This window comes from Rhineura floridana, chromosome 3 (assembly GCF_030035675.1).
Source record: "Rhineura floridana isolate rRhiFlo1 chromosome 3, rRhiFlo1.hap2, whole genome shotgun sequence".
Classification (NCBI taxonomy): Eukaryota; Metazoa; Chordata; class Lepidosauria; order Squamata; family Rhineuridae; genus Rhineura; species Rhineura floridana.
The window spans coordinates 69,916,295-69,937,231 of record NC_084482.1 but is presented as its reverse complement, the minus strand read 5'-3'; the positions used below and the strand labels follow the sequence as shown (position 1 = coordinate 69,937,231).

Sequence of the window (20,937 nt, the reverse complement as noted above, 5' to 3'; positions counted from 1 at the left end):
AATTAATCACCTTGTATGCTTAACTTTTATCAACATAGACTAGGGATAGCTTTCCTGGTGCCCTCCATGGATAACAACTCCAATCAGTCCCAGCCATCGTGATCAATGTTTTTATATATTTATTTATTGCATTTATATCCCACCTTTTCTCCAAGGATCTCAAGGTGGTGTACATGATTCTCTCCCCTCCTCATTTAATCCCAACAACAACCCTTTGAGGTAGGTTAGGCTGAGAGGTAGTGACTGGCCCAAGGTCACCTGGTGAGCTTCATGGCCAAGTGGGGATTTGAATCCTGGTCTCCCAGGTCCTAATCCAGCACTACACCACAGGGAACTGTGGTCCAACCATTTCTGGAGGGCAGCATGTTGGCTGCCCTTGATATAGACATTTATGATGATATGGGCTTGTACTGTAACTGTGTGTCTGCTTTGCTATCCACATGTTCAACAGCCAGAGCAGGCAATTTCCTGCTGTAGCTCCTTGCACAGATACACGTGTAGTACTGCTATCTTTGGCCAACATTGCCCTAATGGTCTCTTTGTGTTTTCCTTTTTCACCCCCAGAATGGCTGCAGTCTGTCCAAGCTCTGATGATCCTTTCCATCGTCTTCAGTGTGTTGTCTTTGTTCCTGTTCTTCTGCCAGCTCTTCACTCTCACTAAGGGCGGACGGTTCTACCTTACTGGCATCTTCCAGATCCTTGCTGGTAAGTAGTGGAATTGAATATCCTGGAATATTGCAAAGGAAAATCTTCCAAGATGGAGTAATGGCTAATAATGGAAAGCAGGGTGACTCTAGAATAGCAAAGAATCTACTACAGGTTAGATGGGGATAGCACAGCTTTTAAAAGAGAGGAGCATTAACCCTAGACACGTCTGTGCATGTCTATTCAGACATGTTGTTCAATGGGCTTACTCTCAAGTAAGATTGGGCCTCAGTCCCTAACTTCTCAGTGCTGGGTGTGGACAACAGGCACCAAACCCGAGACTTTCATTTGAAGCATTGTAATACTGGGCAGAATAGACTAGTGTGTTCCATTTTCAATTTGACAGCTCTTTTCATTTTCTTGATGTCTTGTATTGTGGAAAAAAATACTTTCCCGAGTGCAAACAACCCCACTTTCTTTTATCTTGCCAAATAATTATGATTTATGAGCTTCTAAATCAAAAGTGACTTAAGATGCTGTCCGGGGCGCTATCACAGCCCAAGTTCCTACATGCCCCTGTCTTGTTTCTCTCTTCCACCCCAGTTGCTGCCCAATCTGCTAAACCGCTGCTTTAACCTGCAGCGATTTCAGTAGGCGAACCTTTTTTCACCACTTTCTACTTCCCAGGAGAAGCATAGCCTGCTAAAGTTTTGTGTGTTATGCTCCTGTTAAAAGGCACAGAAACAAGACAGTGTTTAGATTTTTTTTAAGGGCAGCAACCCTAGCTGCATCTGCTCTCCATGAGGAAGTCGGCGAGTTCACCATTTTTATTTAGAGATGACCAACTTTACATAGAACAGTGATGGGGAACCTGTGGGCCTCCAGATATTGTTGGACTCCAATTCCCATCAGCCCCAGCCGTCACAGCCAATGGTTAGGGATGATGGGAGTTGTAGTCCAACAACGGGCCGAAGGCCACAGATTCCCCATCCCTGAGGTAGAATCAACAAACACCACAACTGTGTGGGACAAGAACTATGCTCCAGACTAGAGGGAGGACAGAGGACAACCCCACAGCTGATGCAACACACTTTTACTATGCCAGAGGCTTCCCTTAGAGCTGGGGTAGGGAACCTATGGCCCTCCAGCTGTCGCTGGGCTATAGCTCCATTTCCCATGATTATTAGCCATGGTGGGTGGAGATGATGTGGGAGTCCAACAACATCTGGAGGGCAATGCTTGGCCAATCCTGCTGTAGACCTTGAATTAGGCCTTGGTCTCTAAAGGAATTACATTTTGCAAAGCTACTACTTTGTTGACAATCCATGATTTCATGAGTATGTCGCCCTCAAGGATGCTTGGCTGGCAAGTGTTTATTTTGCCATTAGCCTTGGCTTCTTGCATTGGTAGTGAACAGATGGTAGAGGGCAATCTGTGAGGTACACTGGGCTGTTATGTAGCAAGCCAAAAGCCCCACCTATGAAACACTTGGAAATATCTAATGTACTTAGTAGTAAATATTGGGTGAATCTCTCAAGTGTTAATACATTGAGTGGAGCATTGCACCTATGGCAGCATTTCTGAACAAGAACAGGAGAGCCTGTGGGCTTTGCAGATGTTTTGGACTTGAACTCTCATCATCCCTGAACATTGGTTGTGCTGGCTCTGATTGATGGGGAATTCGAGTCCAACAACATCTGAAGGGAATCAGGCTGTGTAAGGCTGCTCTTGCCTGTCCTCCAGCACTATACTGCTGCTCCCCGCCCCCCGGCTCAGTGGAGTACTCCCAAATAATCAGGACTGCATATGTACGTAGTGGATCCTGGAATGACACCATCTTAAACTCTGGACTTGACTTGTGGCACACTTGCTAACCACTGATCTAATGCTTTTCCAGGACTGAAGTGCCATCCGCCACCATTCACCCGCTCAGTTTGCGGTTCTGCCTGTTGTAACACCAGGCTTGAAAGGGAGCTGCTGTGCGCTTCTCAATACTTCTTGTGTCAGTAGCTCCTTCTCCATTGCATCTCCCTCACCTCACTGCACTTCAGCCGAGCCCTTGGTGAGCATGCCATGTCCCTGCTCCTAAAGAGAGAATCTGTTCAAGAGCCTTCAGAATAGGAGCTGTCTGGGCTTGTGTTCAGATTAATTTGCATTCCTGAAAAAAGGCTTGCTTTTTAAAAATCAAAGTTGCATTTCCTCATAGCATTCCTGAGGCTTTGTGGACATTAATCCATACCTTGTATATCATTGCTAGTAGCTGTAAAGATTCAGGAGCCTCTGTAGCCAACAAAAAGATAGCCCCTGTTCATGGTTTCCTGTGTGAGAAATGGGAATCTCTTTCTGCTGGGTGGAACATTTAAAAACCAGCCCAGAGATGTCCATGAGAAATCATTTTCTAAACCTTCAATCGCTGTTTTGGGAGAAGATCTTGCCACCAAGGCAACCTTTTCTGTGACAGCCTGGCACTGCCCATAAACTGCAGTTTAAATGCTGGTTTTGCTGTGTAAGTTTCTGGCATCTTTAGAAGAAACAGCATGTTGAGCACAGGGAGCTCTCTGGATGATATTAGGTGTGTTTCTGCTCAGTGTGCATGGGAGGGTCTCCCAGCAGGAGGGAATATGCAGTTAAAATTGAATGCAATCTAATAGTCTGAGAGTACATGATGGTTACATAGTAGTAAAACGTAAGTAGGTCTGGTCTGTGCCTGGATAGGGACATTGTCTGGTAATCCAGGGCAAATTGCTCTAGAAGAGTGGGATATAAATGCTTTTTGTAAAAAAAACAAAAAAAAAAACCTGAATTGCGAATATAACTTCTACACAGAGTAATACTCTTTAGGATGGTTGGCTGATGCCATCAGCTTCAAAATACGCCATGTTCTGAGTCAATATCAAATTGGAAAGGTTTTATGGTGGGGATGGGGGGGAAAGCTCTAAGGTCAATTTTTGTGCATGGTAGATACTGACCTTCAAAATAAACGCTAGCATTTCAGTTCCCCAACACTTGCATTTTGGTTCAGATATTCTTGCATCAGATTTCAGTAACAGTTGCACATGTACCATCTGTTTTGGTGCTTCTAGTGGCTAAAGCATATGAGGTTTCTTCCAGTGCTCAAAGTGGGAGGGAAAAAATGAAGTGGGATGGCTTTGATTTTACATTAGGCCAAAATCAATGGACTGGAGTGCCATCTTTTCCCTACATTATTTTTTTCCACTTGCGTTCTGGCAACCTGTGTAGCAGCATGAGCCTTGTTATACCTGAAGAGAGTGGTCTCTTCCAAATTCTGCAACTGATGAGGTGGACATTTGAGACATGTAAATGGTGGGAAAGCCTCCTGGAACTTCTGTCAGATGTCAGCCTCAAATTCATGTCTCAGCCATACGCATGTATTCAAAGATGTTCAACTCTGGGGTCCTTTCTGGTTGTTTGCATAACATGCATGCCCTAAATGCAAGTAGACAATAGAGATGTTGGGAATAGCGGGGGGAGAGCAACTAGGGCAGAATGCCAGAGATGAGGTGACTCCATGAATTCCATGCAAGTTAGGACAAAGAAAAGAATGTGTCCTTTAGGGTGGCGCTTCCATATTTTGCAGTGTCTTCCTCCTGCTGGAGATGCAAATGAGCACTGGGATTTCAATGCCTATTCTGGATTCATTGATGAACCCTGTGGCCTTTGTTCCTCCAGTGGGTGTACTCCCATGGCGATTGTAGCAGATACTGCCTCTGAGAACTTGTTTTGGGTTTCGTTCTGCAAAATGGGAAACAGAAGACATCTGTATTAATCCCCCTGTCCCATCTTGGAGGCCTAGTAAAATATTTGGGTAACTTCAAGCAGAAACAAAATTGCCACTATCTCTCTCCTTTTCTTGGCATTTTGCATACACAATCCATGCTTTCTTGTCTAGTTCCAGTAGGTGATTTGTGGTATGGTTACTGCACTCTTTTTGTTGTCTCTCTCCCCACTCCACCCAAAGCAAGAGACAATTGTTTATGCTCCCAGTGCTTGGGCTGTTGCTGTTGCTGTGGGTGTCCTCTCTATGGCCCAGAGAATGGGAGCTGCATCAGCAGCTTCTGAATTCAACACATTCCCACTCCTGCACTTTTCTGCAAACAAAGCGGGCAGTGTGGAGGGAAAGAACAGCTCAAATATCACTGTGGTTAGGAGTAGGTGGTCCTGAGGCACGTCACAGGGATTTGGAACAGAGACTACTCTGGTGGCACATTATGCAGGTTGTGGAATTGCTGGGATCAACGAAAAGGCCTTGTTCTGGGCAGTGAATAGAAGATTCATTGTGTAATCCTGGCAGGCCCTGGCGCTGGGCTTTTAGGAAGAAAAAAGTCATTCTAGAGCAGGCATTGCTGACCTGGCAATACAAAGAAACTGAACTTAGGGGCATTATTACAGAGGGAGCCTGGTTTGACCTGCTCTTGCTTTGATCACAGGGACTTAGGGCACTGGAGGCAGCAGGATAGAAAAAGAAGGCAGACCTTTGCTTTAACTATTAGCAGCAAGGCAGGATTAATCATTCTGTTCAGTACATTGCAGAAGAGGGTTCCAGCCAAACTGGGGTACTTGCTGAAATGTAACTGTCTGACCAGTCCTAGGTAAGAAGAGAGTGCTTATCCAGTTTCCTCAGTTGGGTATTATAAACTCCCAATTTAAACAAGAGGAAAGGTGGCCATTTCTTCACTTAAGAGGAACTTTTTAAAAATAGCAGTTACCAGCTCAGTTTGTGTAATAGAAAACCTATGTTCACTATACCATAGTAAGTCCACACTGTGGTATTACTGGAACACATGGATAGGTTGACTCAGGAAGAAATTTAATCCTCTCCTTAAAGTTGTTTCTTTTTAAACCAAGAACCTTATGCTGCAAAACAGAAAAATACAAAGCATATTGATGTCATGCATTTTGCAAAATAAGGACCTTCTTCAACCCTGCAGAGAGCCTTTGAAAGTGAGGATCTTGCTGCCTGTCAGCAGTGTAAATTGTTCTTTCAAAATATGTTTTTTTCTTTCCCTTCTGAATTGCTGATGGGTTTTGCCCAAACAAGAAGACACTTTGAAAGCCAGGATTGTGTACATGTGTGCACCCCCCAGGCTGCACTCACCCCACTGGTCTGTGGTCCCTGAGCACCCATTCACCATTGTATTAGGCCCTCAGAGGGAAAGAGGCTACTCACTACTGTTTATAACTGCTATGTTCCTAGAATTTCTTGACATAAGAAGAGCCTTGCTGGATCAGACCAAAGGCCCATCTAGTTCAGCATCCCATTTCCACCAGTGGCCAACCAGATGTCTACGGGAAGCTTGCGAGCAGGACATGAGCAGAGTAGCCCTCTCCCATTCATGATCCCTAGTAACTGGCATTTGGAGGCATACCGTGTCAAATACTGGAGGCAGTGCACAGTTATGGTGGCTAATAGACATTGATAGCTTTATCTTCTGTGGATTTGTCTAAACCCCTTTTAAAGCCATTATTGCATCTTGTGGTAGTGAATTCCAGAAAAAGTGTGATAAAAAGTGGCTGGAGCCACATCCACAACAGGCATTTATTCCGCTATTATTGCACTTTAAACAATAATGGCTTCTCCCAAAGAATCCTGGGAAATGTAGTTTGTCAAGGGTGCTGAGAATTGTTAGACTCCTATTTTTCTGACAGAGCTCCAGTGGCCACAGTGGTTTAACAGTCAGCCCCTCTTTCCTGGGCTCCTACTGGGAGGAAGGATGAAATATAAGTCAAATAAATAAATAAATTCTGAGATTGCAGCTCTGTGAGGGGAATAGGGCATCTCCTAACAACTCTCAACAACCTTCACAAATGACACTTCCCAGGATTCTTTGGGGGAAGCCATGACTGTTTAAAGTAAAATAAATGTCTGGTGTGGATGTGGCCTGGGAGTAGGATGGGGAGGGGGGAGGAGAGGTGTTTATAACTGGCACTTGTTGACTAGATCTTCCACCTTCATCCTGGATTTGCCTGCTTACATTCTCTGTCTCCTCTGTTTCCCAGGCCTATGTGTGATGAGCGGTGCTGCCATCTTCACAGTGAGACATACAGATTGGCATCTCCCCACAGACAACGCCTCCTTCGGCTTCACATACATCCTGGCCTGGGTGGCTTTCCCATTGGCTTTTATTAGTGGGGTGATCTACATCATCCTGAGGAAGCGTGAATGAAAGTGTTGAGGGAGGCTGCAGAGACTGGAGCACTCAGGACAAGGAGGTGTTGATCAGTTAAAAAGGGAGGGGGGGGGAGGAAGTTAACCAAAACAATACCAACAAGGAAAAACGAAAGAAACCAAACTGAAAGAAGGGTTACTGTGTTCACTGAAGATGTATATAGTATCTATGGTTTAAAAAAACCTATTTATAACACTTTTTACATATATGCACATAGTACTGTTTGCTTTTGTTTGTTGACCTGCCGCCATGTTTAAAGCCTAAAGAAAGTGCCTAAGGACTCTTTAACTCCTAACAGTACCATTAGAGTGCCGTTTTTTCCTCCTCCTGCTGTGGAAGCAAATGGATCCCTCCTCCAAAGCTTTCCACTTCCAATCCAAGGCTAAATAACCAATCAAGACCCATCAGTTGGGCCCTCAGATAGGTATGAGATGCCACCCACTGCACTGATGTTGGCTGATGTTGGCTGAGGCCCCTGTATGCCCTTGTTAACCAAATGACAGGTTATAGCTGCCATGTAGAAAGGGGAGGGAAAATGTAGATGATGTGTAAAGTAAGGGTGGGTGACCCCAGCTTTTAAATCCCCTGGCACAGTAGCCAAGGTGTGGTGTTGTATATGAAGGATAATCCCACCGATGCACCCTGAAGCTGTGTAATATCCCCACTTTCCCCCGCCCCATGTATAATCCCCTTGATATGACAGCCGGGGCTGCTTGAAGGAAAAACAGGATAGGCGTGTCATCAGTCAATAATAAATCCCTCTTGGAAAAGGGAATACCTACAGCTAGAGCTCATTTCCAAATGTTAAATGATGTCAGTCTCTTTTGTATTTTAAAATAGCCAAGACTAGCACTGAGACAAAGAAGAAGGAACATCTGAGTGGGGCGAGGAATAAAAATGAAATCCGCCAAGTTGGGCTCAATGGGCCAAGTAGTCCATGAGCCAAGGGGTCGTCCTCCAACCATGCCGGCTGGTGGATGGTAGACAGTGGCCTTCACAGAAAGGATAAGCTAAAGTGGAGAAAAGTTATGAAACCCTCTAAGCTCCAGACCTCCATCCCTTTCCATAACCCCTTTTTATGAAATTGCATACCAAATCTGTGAAATGGTGCTATCTATTTACCATTCCTTATATTGCTAAGCCATTTAACCTTACTCACTGGAAAGTCAGATAACAATTTTGAGATAAACCAAGGAATAGGTATGATAAATAATTCTGTGTAATATATACAGCCTGTAACTGCTTTTGTACTTAGGAAAGTTGCTATTATCATTATTATTATTATTGCTATTTTTTTAATAAAGCATTTATAACCAAGGTATTTCTCCCTACTCCCACCCCCTTCTTCACGGTCAGGAGGGAAGTAAGCAAACCTTCTAGACTCTTGAGGATCTCCCCCTCCCTGCTCCAGCTCCTCTGTAACCCTTTTCTGTGTTCCCAAAAGTGTGTCTGGCAATGAACTGTATTGGCACCCCCATGTAGATGTGTAAGTGGTGCCTTCTGATGCTAAGACTCCAGACATTATTATGCAATTATTTTGCTTTGCTTTTCTGATTTTATACCAACTTGTGTGGACTAAGAAGCAACAAAATAAAAGTCAGAATAACTCACATGCGTCAGCTTTCTATTACGTCTTTTGGTTGCTGTGCTATGCAAGCGTGCAGGTAGAACACTTATAGGGAACCGTAGTGTGTTTGTTTGTTTAGGGCGCAATGGTGCCCTCCAGATACTGGCCTACAAATCCCATCGGCCTCAGCCAGGTTGTCCTCCAGATGTTGCTCGATGCCAACATGTTGGCTGTCCCTGATTTAGGGGTAGTGTATCCATAGCGGCTATCAAGGAATGATTCTGTAGAAAAGTCTCTCACTAGCTCTCTAATGAAGGTTGTGATTCAAAATGCAAGGGTTTAAAGATTTTTCTAGTCTCTTGCTTTTGTGATGTCTGGGCCTGCATGGGAAATGACTTAATATGGCTTGGGTTCTAGGCAGACAGGCCTAAGTATGGCTGCCTCAGCCCTGGCACCTTCACTTGGCCTTTGACCTTTCTGTCATCCTCACAGTGGTTAACTAACAGATTTGATCAGCTGTCTCCAAACCTGGTGCCCTCCAGATATTTAAAGCTACAATTCCCATCAGCCCTTATCATTGGCCATGCTTGCTGGGTCTGATAAGAGTTGGAGTCCAACGCATCTGGAGAGCACTAGGATTGGGAAGGCTGGATTTTGGCCTTCATGCTCATAGGAAGTTGCCTTACATTGAGTCAGACCATTGGTCTATCTAGCTCATTATTGTCCACACCACTGTCCTTCCACTTTGGGTCCCCAGATGTTATTGGACTACAACTCCCATAACCTTTGGCCATTGGCTAAGCTGGTTGGGACTGATGGGAGTTGTAGTCTGACAACACCTGGGGATCCAAGGTTGAACAATGGTCTACACTGACCGGCAGTGACTCTCCAGGATTTCAGACAGGAAATCTTTTCCTGTCCTACCTGGAGATGCCAGGGATTGAACATGGAACCTTCTGCATGCAAGGCTGATGCTCTACCCCTGAGCTACAGCTCAGTATATGAATCAGTAGCCAGAAAGATTACTGGAAAACTTTACCTCTGTTGCTTCTGGGCTTTTGCTTTGGGTGGCAAATGGATTTTTAAGTGGCTTGGTTTAAAGCTGGCCCAATAATGGCCAATAGCAGTACACACAAGGTGTCCAACTCACAGATGGTCACTTACTCCAGCAAAGCAGTGCTTTTTGGTCTTTGGAAGCCTCACAGCTGGCATTGTTAAGGGAATTGCTATTCCTCTTAGCAGGTTCTTGGATCTGTTACTCTAATCAGTGCTTCTACAAGCACATGTGATAGCCTTATGTGGTTTGATAAGGACTGCTTTAGAGGAGTCTGATGCAACTCCTGGTTTTTCTTCACGCACATTGGTCCTTCAAAGCATTATCCTAGTGCAGGGATGGGAAACCTGTGGCCTTCCAGATGTTGCTGAAGTTAAGCTTTCATGATCATTGGGCATGCTGACTGGGCTTATGGGAACTGGACACGCACGCATGCACACACAGAGTGCAAACTTGAGCATGTTTAGGAGCTTGGTTACCTTTAATATATGGATAGCAAAAGATACAGCCCTACAGGTGGATTACCTAGTTCTTGCTTGTATTGTCGCCAAGAATGCTGGACCAAGTAGACCTTGTCTAATCCTGCCAAGCATTTTATGCTCTTGAGCTGAGGTGAGGAACCTCAAGCTCTGCCAGGGGTTCAAACTTGGTCTGCAAGGATATTTTCCCCAAACCACATCCTCCTGCCCAACACATGATGCCATATATGTACAACTGGAAGCCTAGTGTACTCCTGATCGTGTATTGGCAAGAGAAAGCAAGTGGGTGGGCAGTAGAGCCAAAGCCTGCTGGATCAGCTGTGCTAGCGAGTTCCCTGCAGAGAAATGGCTTGTGCAGCAGATGCTTGCAGGAAGCCTCAGGTGCTTTAAAGCACTGCACAAGCCTCTTTGCAAACCCTGCATGGTGCTTTGAAGTCAAGTGATTGGCAGGTGAGTGACCCAATCCACCTGTCAAATTTGGCCTGTGGGGCTAGGACCTGATAAGGATCTGGACCATGAAACCCAAAAGGTTTCCCATACTCGTATGCAAGAATGGGGATTGTCCAACACAGATTAATAATGCCTTAATTCAAAGATTCAAAGATTGTGAATATGCACGTGTGTTTTAAATTTACAAAACAAATGCTGAATTACAGGCATTCTGTTTTTTTAAAAAACTATGCAAGAGTGGTCAACTCAACCCTGCAACATATAAGCACTTTCCACACAACTACCGCAGAGTGAATGCACATAAATGGGAGCAGGATTGCAGTAATAAGGCTCATCCTGGCCTAGTGCATGTTTACTAGGCCATCCATATGTCTGGTCAATGATCTCTAATAGCAGCGACAATGCCTATACATTGCCTATACAGTATGTGTGTGCATAAAGCATACAGGCAGCCTTGTGGATGTACACAGATCATAGGGTGGGGTTTGCTGCAGTAATTCTTCTCTCTCCCCCACCCCCACCCTATGCATACACGTGTTCACTCTTCAGTGTTAGTCCCATTTACTGAGCAGTCATCCTGATTTGTTTGCAAGAAGATTAGATGACAGTGACTACTTAATGAGGATTCACTCTGATTTGTTTGTGGAGAAGTTCTATGCTGTTATGTCAAACCATTGTAATCCCACATTTTCCAGCGCATCTCCATCCCTTATTGCAACAAGTCCACTCTTTTGGGGAAGCGGGTTTGTTGCGCAAGACCTCCCAGTCAACTGTAATTGTGCAACCTGAATTTTCCCTTATGTGATTCAATCCCACCCCCAAATTGGGACAGTCTGGAAGTGCCCTTAGGTCATGTGATAGGTGCTTCGCTCTGTTTTGGGTGTATAACTACCAGAACACAACTTGGGCCATAGTCACACCTTACATTTATTCCTCTGTTATTCCACTTTAAACAGTCATGGCTTCCCCTAAAGAATCCTGGAACCTGTAGTTTGTTAAGGGTGCTGAGAGTGTTAGGAGACCCCTGTTCCCCTCACAGAGCTACAGTTCTCAGAGTTCTCTAGGAAGAGGAACTGACAAACTATTCTGGCAAGTGTAGCTCCACGAGGGGAATAGGGGTCTCCTAACAACTGTCAGTGCCCTTCACAAACTACCTTTCCCAGGACCCTTTTGGCAAAGCCATGACTGTTTAAAGTGGAATAATAGTTGAATAAATGTATAGCATGAATGTGGTCTTGATAAACCTTATTCTGGCTCTCTCTTCTCCATTTCTAAATAGGGAGAAAAGTAGGGTGGGGGGTGGGTGAGAAAATGGGCAGCTCTATGGTCTGACTAGGGATGGGGGAGAAATTTGACTGAGTTAGCATTAAAACCAAGTCTATCAAATTTGCACTTTCCAAAACAATATGAGAATTGAAAAACTGCCATTCTTCAAAATCTATATTTATTTGAATTTTGCAGTGTAGGCCTGCAACCAAAGAATGTTTACAAAAATGCATATAAGGGGAAAGTGTGCATATTTTAGTGAAAATAACATACAAGATGCATTATTGTTATGATAAATTGCTTGCAAAAATGTGTACACTGGTCAAACTTGCTTACAAGAATGTGTTTATTATGAGAATTTCCCATTAAAATGCTGAAAACGTTTCATGAGGATTTATTAAAATAAAAATTTACAAATTGCTGGATAGATGTGGAGAACTGAACTGTAGATGGGAAAAATGAGAAACCGAGAGAACCAGAACTGACAGATCCTTCCATCCCTAGCTCTGAAGCCTTGACAAAGTCAAAAGGTGACGTGAAGCTCCACAGCCAGTTTCACAAGAAGAAAATCCCTTTCTCACCAAGACCAGGCACATGCACCCTTCAGCTTCTTCCCATGTTGGAAATAAATGGTTTCAGAAAAATCAGCTAGTTTACCCACTCACTCCTGGCTTCAAAAGAGAGCATAGTGCTATTATGAGAGCACCTTAGGCTTCAGGGTGCTCTCACAGTGCAAACCAAAGTGAGACAGTCCAGGACACAGTCTGGAAATTCTTGAGGAGGACTCTAACACTCTCTGGTCTCATTTTAGAAGGAGCATGGATTTCTGAAGAATGAAAATGGAAATGGACTGCCTTCAAGTCGATTCTGACTTATGGTAACCCTACAAATAGGGTTTTCATGGTAAGCGGTATTCAGAGGAGGTTTACCATTGCCTTCCTCTGAGGCTGAGAGGCAGTGACTGGCCCAAGGTCACCCAGTGAGCTTCATGGCTGTGTGGGGATTCAAACCCTAGTCTCCCAGGTCGTAGTCCAACACTCTAACCACTACACCACACTGGCTCTCTTCTGAAGAATACCCAGCTTTAACTACTGAGAAGAGTGGATCTGCCCCACTGTTCACAAGAGTATTGCAATTCAGTTCTCCTGACATTTAACCCTTCTATCAGAAACTACATCAAGGACAGAGAACAGATGACCCTCCAAACATTGTTGGACTCCCAAATTCTAGCAGCCTAGCCAGCATGGCAATGTTCAAGGATCATGGGAATTGTAATCCAGCAACTTCTGGGGGTGCCACGGGGATGATGGAAATTGTAGTCCAGCAACATCATATACAGTAGTCATTTATGGATCAAACCCTGGAAGTTCAATGCATTTTTGGCTTAAAATCAGCTGACGCTGGATTGGGCAAAGAATGGTTTTCTCACAGTGCACTCAGATTGCTCTTGAAATCTTGGCTGATCATGGAGTTCCTGAAACTCCATCTTTCTCCCTCATAATCTCTGTCTTATATGTAGATTTGCAAGTCCTGGAAAGTATGCTGTCTCATGCATTTGAGGGAAGTGTATCAAATGCTCTTTTTATATTACTTTTATTTAAAAATGTTTGATCTGTGAATTTACGCAGAGGAAATGCTGGACTGATATACGTTTTGCTGGCACTGGGCTGGATTACAGGAACATTGCTGCACTGAAGAAAAATGTGTTTGGGGTGTCTGAGCAAAGGTATGTTTATGCTTGAGCAAACAAAGAGAGAGTTTATGCTTGCCTGTAACAGTCTATAACTCTTTGAGACAGTGAAGGATGGTGAAAATCTGCCCCCGTATGGTGAAAGCTGGCACTACCAAAATAATCGTTCTTCCTGGTGTTATTTGAAATGGAACAAAAAGTTCTCATTTTTGCTTTTGAGCTTATACAGATTACAATAGTTCAGCTTGAAATACTTATTTACTTAGACTTTCAAAAAGCGTTTGACAAGGTACCTCACCAAAGGCTTCTGAGGAAGCTGAGCAGTCATGGAATAAGAGGAGAGGTCCTCTTGTGGATAAGGAATTGGTTAAGAAGCAGAAAGCAGAGAGTAGGAATAAACGGACAGTTCTCCCAATGGAGGGCTGTAGAAAGTGGAGTTCCTCAAGGATCGGTACTGGGACCTGTACTTTTCAACTTGTTCATTAATGACCTAGAATTAGGAGTGAGCAGTGAAGTGGCCAAGTTTGCTGACGACACTAAATTGTTCAGGGTTGTTAAAACAAAAAGGGATTGCGAAGAGCTCCAAAAAGATCTCTCCAAACTGAGTGAATGGGCGGAAAAATGGCAAATGCAATTCAATATAAACAAGTGTAAAATTATGCATATTGGAGCAAAAAACCTTAATTTCACATATACGCTCATGGGATCTGAACTGGCGGTGACCGACCAGGAGAGAGACCTCGGGGTTGTGGTGGACAGCACGATGAAAATGTCGACCCAGTGTGCGGCAGCTGTGAAAAAGGCAAATTCCATGCTAGCAATAATTAGGAAAGGTATTGAAAATAAAACAGCCGATATCATAATGCCGTTGTATAAATCTATGGTGCGGCCGCATTTGGAATACTGTGTACAGTTCTGGTCGCCTCATCTCAGAAAGGATATTATAGAGTTGGAAAAGGTTCAGAAGAGGGCAACCAGAATGATCAAGGGGATGGAGCGACTCCCTTACGAGGAAAGGTTGCAGCATTTGGGGCTTTTTAGTTTAGAGAAAAGGCGGGTCAGAGGAGACATGATAGAAGTGTATAAAATTATGCATGGCATTGAGAAAGTGGATAGAGAAAAGTTCTTCTCCCTCTCTCATAATACTAGAACTCGTGGACATTCAAAGAAGCTGAATGTTGGAAGATTCAGGACAGACAAAAGGAAGTCCTTCTTTACTCAGCGCATAGTTAAACTATGGAATTTGCTCCCACAAGATGCAGTAATGTCCACCAGCTTGGATGGCTTTAAAAGAAGATTAGACCAATTCATGGAGGACAGGGCTATCAATGGCTACTAGCCATGATGGCTGTGCTCTGCCACCCTAGTCAGAGGCAGCATGCTTCTGAAAACCAGTTGCCGGAAGCCTCAGGAGGGGAGAGTGTTCTTGCACTCGGGTCCTGCTTGCGGGCTTCCCCCAGGCACCTGGTTGGCCACTGTGAGAACAGGATGCTGGACTAGATGGGCCACTGGCCTGATCCAGCAGGCTCTTCTTATGTTCTTATGTTCTTATGGATTCATTTAAATGACTGCAGGTGTAACGAATCAGCTGAATAGTAAAGCCCTGGTCAGCCAGTCCCATCTGAAACTGATCAGGTAACTGATTTTTACAGAAGGACTAGTGCTCTTGCCAAAAACAGATGCTTATATAATAGGACCTTCTCTTGGTTGCAGCTTGCAGACTCATTTATGTGTGGCCCTCTTAAACAATTGGTGATAATTGCCTAGGGCTCTGAAACTGCTCCCCTGAAGCAGTACTTCCTCCGCTAGGGTATGAAATGACAGGAAGGGAGACTTCCATTGATAGCTACAGTCATGGAATGGTCATTTGCTTTTCTTGCCGACAGAACACCTTAAGAGCCCTGCACACCATGACTTTCTACAACAGTGGCCAGAGGCTTGTAGCCCTCCAGATGTTGCTGGACTATAATTCCTATCATTCATGACCACTGGCCATGCTAGCTGAGGCTGAAGGGAGTTGGAGTCCAACAACATCTGGAGGGCCGCAGGTTCCCCACCCGTGACCTACAGGAAGGAAGAGAGATGTTACATGCCAATGCTGTGGGCTGATAGACCAGTCTGACAAAGAAAGCAGGATTAGCACCTGGAGTGGACCTCTTGAACCACCTGCTAAAATCACGCTTGCTGGAATGGATTCAGTGATAACATGGGCACTGGGGAAGACCTCTGTTATTGCACTATGGTGGGAGTGGATCATTTATCTGAGAATGGTACCTAACAGGTGCATGTACATCCTTTCTTCCTTTTTTAAATCTTACTGCAGGCAAAATATTTATTCATTGTATCTGCCTGTCTTGCATGGAACTCAAGCTGGTATACAAAGTTCTCAGTTGGTCTCCTCCCCACTCCGGGCAATGACTCAGACCTGATCAGGCATGGTTCCTGTATCAGGTGCCTTCAGATGCTCTGGGAATGAGCCATCATTTCTATTTAACCAGATGTCCTGGTATACTACAACATGTGGAAGAATCTCAAGGCACTTGGTTCATCAAGGGCCCCAGGTGTCTGGGGAGAGGCTCAAGCTGAAGGTGAAAAGGACCTGGGTTCTTGCGGATGCCAGTGATCTCAGCAGATGGATTTTGTAGGCAACATCAGCCACTGGTGATAGTAAGTAATATATAGAGCAGAAATAGAGTTCCTCAATTTTGAAGTGTAGTACTTATTTCATGTGGCACCCTGTGTGTGCCCAAAAATTCTGATTAGACTAGGTATTGCTTTCTGTTCCAACTCATGTTCATCACATGCAGTACTGCTTCCATTCCACTGCAGTTTGACTTCCAACAAAAAAATTACATTATTCGGCTCACTGTCTGCTGTGGTGGAATTTTACATTATTGCATTATTCCACAGCATTACTTTCAATGCAAAGGAAATACAATGCAAATGAGGGGGGGTAGTCATCAATTATGTATCATTTGCAGGTTGAAAACCACAACAAAAGTGAATACTTGATTGTATTCACTGGTTCTGGACATCACACTTCAAGAAGGGTACAGACAAACTGGAACAGATTCAGAGGAGGGCAACCAGGCTGTTCAGGGGACTGAAAACAAAGCTCTATGAGGAGAGCCGGAAAGACCTTGGCATCTTTAGCCTTGAGAAGAGAAGACCAAGGAGGGATATGACAGGACTTATTCAAGTACTTGAAAGGTTGCCACACAGAGGAGGGCCAGGATCTCTTCCCAATCATCCCAGAGTGCAGGACACGGAAAAATTACAGAAAGCTAGATTTCGGCTGAACATCAGGAAAAACTTCTTGACTGTTACAGTGGTATGACAATGGAACCAATGACTTGGAAAGTGGTGGGGTCTCCAACACTGGAGGCATTCAAGAGGCAGCTGGACAGCCACTTATCGTGTCAGGTATGCTTTAATTTGGATTCCTGCATTGAGCAGGGGGTTGGATTTGATTACCTTAGTGGCCCCTTCCAACTCTACAATTCTATTATTCTAGGGTGGATTTCTGTTCCAGACATAGGCCAAATAAGCTTCCATTTCCATCAGAATTATTCAACATCTCTAGTGGGGACATACCTCATATCGCCTTGCATTTAATCTAATTAATGTCATAGGTCCCCCCTAGGGAGGGTCAGTGGAGTCCCATTTGGACTGGTAGGGCAGAAGGCCAGGAGGCTAACAGTAGGTGGAGCCAGAGCCAGTGAAAGGTAGAGACAACTAATCTTGGTTTGGTCCCCATATTCCTCCTTGCTGAATTCTACCAAGGCAACACTGAGAATAAGGAGGAGGAGACTGTGACACCCCCCAATAAGGAGACAGGCAGGTAGGGGATGGCAGAGGGCAGACTGAGCTTGGTGGGACAGTGCCCCATTCACCCTAAGAGGCTAGTCTCTACTTGGGAGGGTTAGGGAGGCCCCTACTTACAGATTCCTCTTTAGCATTATTATTCTCTTTTCTCAGCACTGAAGTTTCCCCACTTCATGTTCTTTCTGCCTGTGACTTTGGACTGTGCCAGTAGTAGCAAGGATCTGGATAATGGTCCATCTCCAACACCTCTGAAAGGATCCAGGAACTTGCCTGTGGGCTTCACTAGTGGCTAGTATGGAATTCTGCTTTTGGAACATTAGAGAATGCACATTTATTTATTTAAAATATTTCTATCCTGCCCTTCTACTCTATAATAGGGCACTCAGGGCGGCTGAGGAAGGCATTTGGGGAAGGCAGGCAAGATACTTCACTAGGCTCCCTCTGTCACCAAGGCCAATGCTCAGTAGGGCTCCATGCAGCTTTTGGAGGCACTTGGAACAAAATTAATTCATCTCTGCAATACTGCCCAGATGTCTACAAGCATGTCCGTTTGCCAGAGCAAGCTTCTCCACCTTCTCCTCCTTAACCATTGCATTGTCATGGGGTGAAGTACTGCCAGAAAGTTGAGTATCATTTCTGCCAGGGGAATCGGAGACCTTTCATCTAAGATTAACACCCCCTTTGCCGGAAGAATAGCAGAAAGGAAAACGCTCCCTTGCTATAGAACTAAGAGCTACTGTGACAGCCACTAGACCCATCCTCTCATGTAATTGATGAGAAGGGAGGAATCCTGGACTTAATCTTAAGGGGCACCCAGGACCTGATGCAAGATGTAAGTGTTGAACCAAGTGGAAACAGTGACCACATCACAGATTCAATATTGGTCAGTGGGCAATTGCCAAGGAAGGCTGACGTGGTCACGTTTGACTTCAAAAGACAAAACCTCTCCAAAATGAGGAGATTGGTGAAAAAGAAGTTGAAAGGCAAGGAATGAGGGTCAAATCTCTCCAGAATGCTCAGGAACTTAAGAAGAGCCCTGCTGGATCAAAGGCCCATCTAGTCCAGCATCTGGTTCTCATACTGCCTCTGACTTGGAGGAAGAACACAGCCATTGTGGCTAATAGCCATTTACAGTTTTACCCTCCATGAATTGGTCTGAATCCCTTTTGAAGCCGTCCAAGTTGGTGGAAATCACTACACTGTGTAACAGCGAATTTCATAGTTTACCTATGCACTATGTGAAGAAGTACTTTCTTTTGTCTGCCCTGAATCTTCCAACATTTAACTTTATTGGATAGCCCCAAGCTGTAGTATTATGAGGCAGGGAGAAAAACGTCTCTCTTTTTGTTACAGGAATGTTGGGATAATCTAGATGTCATCTGTGGGACCCATCCAAGCTTGTGGTTTTATATCTAAAAGATGGAATTTTGCAATAGACGGAACTGCTAAAGAGGTCAAACCAGTGTCTTTGTTAATGGCCCTAGTTGGAATGGGGGAGAAATTTGATTTTGTTTGCATTTTAATGAGAATCGGCCTAATTTGCACTTCTCAAACCAATATGCAAACTGAAACATAATTATCCTTAAAAATTCGCACTTCTCTGAATTTTGTGATGCAGCTCTCCAACCAAACAATGCATAAAAATGCATATATGCATGAAAATAACACACACAAATTCATTATATTAGAGGGAATTGCTTTCAAAACTGTATATTGTCTAAAATATAGAGTTTGCTCGTGCTCAACGCAAGACAGGTGCTTTGCTTTCACTCGCCTCCCAAGAAGACCTTGATAAGGTTACTTCATCACTTACTGTGAACTATCATGTCTCTGGCGCACAGTGCAAGCCTGAGAAATAACCTCATTTTTGTTTTGAAAACTTTAAAAGGAAAGAAAGCTGATGTTGACTGTCATTGTGGCAGCTGTTGGCCAAGGACTATTCGAAGACGGTGGCGTTTGTTTCTCCTCCTGCGAGACAAAAGACGAGAGAGAGAGATGAGGTAGACTGAGTTTTGTGGACTTCCAAGCCACGACTCGTTCTAACATGGAGCAGCTCCTCCAGTCGGCCAGCATGGAGCTCAAGTTCCTCATCATCCAGAATGCAGCTGCCTTCCAAGGAATTCCCTCTGCCAGCAACAAGCCTTAGTATGCTCACCTGCTAGGAAAACTGTGGCGTCTCCAGCCTGGGCAACGTCTCTGGTGACGGGAGCTGGGAGTTCACCTCGGCCTTTATCTTCGCTGTCAGCATCCTCGCCACCATGGCTTGTGTTGCCCTTTGTCGCTGCTCGATACCACCCGCTTCAGCACCAGCATGGCCATCTTCAGCCTCCTCCTCAAGCCTTTGTCCTCCTTCTTCGCCTATCGGATGTGCTGGGGGTGCAGAGGAGAGTGTGTCTTGAGCCTAGACTGGGAAGGTTCGCCGGAGAGACACATTTCCCAGGACGGTGTTGACTCTGCTGCTGTTTCCCTCGTCCACCATTGCTGGGCTGGCTGCTTTTCTCTGTTCCTTCTAGAGGGGCTTTTCTTGCTCTATGTGTGTCTCTGCCGGTTTGGAGATAGGAGTTTGCCTCCAATCTTTTCTCCTGGGCCCTTTTTAGAAGGCCAAGAAGAGAGAGTTTTTGCTTTGTGATTTGTTAATGTATTTTATTGGATGTTGTAACTGCTGCTTTTTGTAAATTGTATTGTTTTTATTGATATACTTTTATATTTGTGTTTATTTTTTGTAAACCGCCTTGCGGGCCTTTTGGCCAAACGGCGGGGTAAAAATAAACAACAACAACAATAATAAAACCACTTACAAAAGTATGTATATGAGGAAAAATTTGCACTAATAGACTGATGAATTTTAATGAGTATTTTTTTTAAGTTGCAGATTGCTGTGGAAATGTGCAGAATTGAATTTAAGACTGGAAAAATGAGAAAGTAAGAGAAACTGAAATGGGCAGATGGGTCTGTCCTTGGGTCCTAGCCAAGTCTGTTACCTGACAAAAGAGTTGGCTAAGTGCAACTGAGTTGCCATAGAAACAACAACCTGGTAATGCTTCAAGAAGGTGGACAATATACCTGGCACCAGTTTGGTCTGGTCTCTTCTAAAGGTGGGGGCTGAGAAGACACAGAGAGAGTTGATTTGCTCTCCACACTGAAACCAACCAAAGTTATGGTTTTGGGGGGCCTCCCTGGAAACTTAAATCTTCAGCAAGAACTTAAATCTTCAGCACTCTACATATCATAAAAACACAGCAGTTTCTGGTGACTTTCATTCCAAGGAAACCAAATCCAAGGTATGTGATTGTACTCCTCAAATCTCCCACTGCTCAGAGATTGGGGTATGAGTAACACTAGGCACTTTCTCTACAACATGCATAATTTTATACTCCTCTGTCATGTCCCTTGTACTTGCCTTTTTTCTAAACAAAAAAAGCCCCATTAGGGCAGGTTCACACCCACCCACTTAAGCATACCCAATCTTTATGGTTACATTTCCATACACATTTCCATACTTTTATAAAAATGTGCTGCCCTGTTGTTGGCTGCAAAAAAATTGATTGCTACTGAATGTGAGATTGGTTAAAATGTGAAACATTTTAGAAATGTGGCTACAGAGTATGTTCAGTTATGGGATGAGAGGAAAACCCGGTACCTTTATTATGACAATTGGGTATTATTTGTAGACATGTAGAAATACATATGGATTAGGTATCCATTGCTGTAATTAATTCAAACGAATTTAAAATACCATTGAATTATTATTATCATTAATTGTATTTATAAAG

General features: G+C 44.2%; 1 protein-coding gene across 2 annotated transcripts in view; it reads left to right on the top strand.

Moving 5' to 3' along the window:
• PMP22 (peripheral myelin protein 22) overlaps positions 1-8,443 on the top strand; it is a 36,829-nt gene extending 28,386 nt beyond the window's left edge. For both annotated transcript variants that reach the window (XM_061616477.1, XM_061616476.1), the window contains exons 4-5: positions 565-705; positions 6,664-8,443. In XM_061616477.1, the coding sequence (XP_061472461.1) occupies positions 565-705; positions 6,664-6,830 (308 nt within the window). In that variant the 3' untranslated portion in view covers positions 6,831-8,443. The remainder of the gene's footprint in view (positions 1-564; positions 706-6,663) is intronic.
• The last annotated feature ends 12,494 nt before the right edge of the window (positions 8,444-20,937 follow it).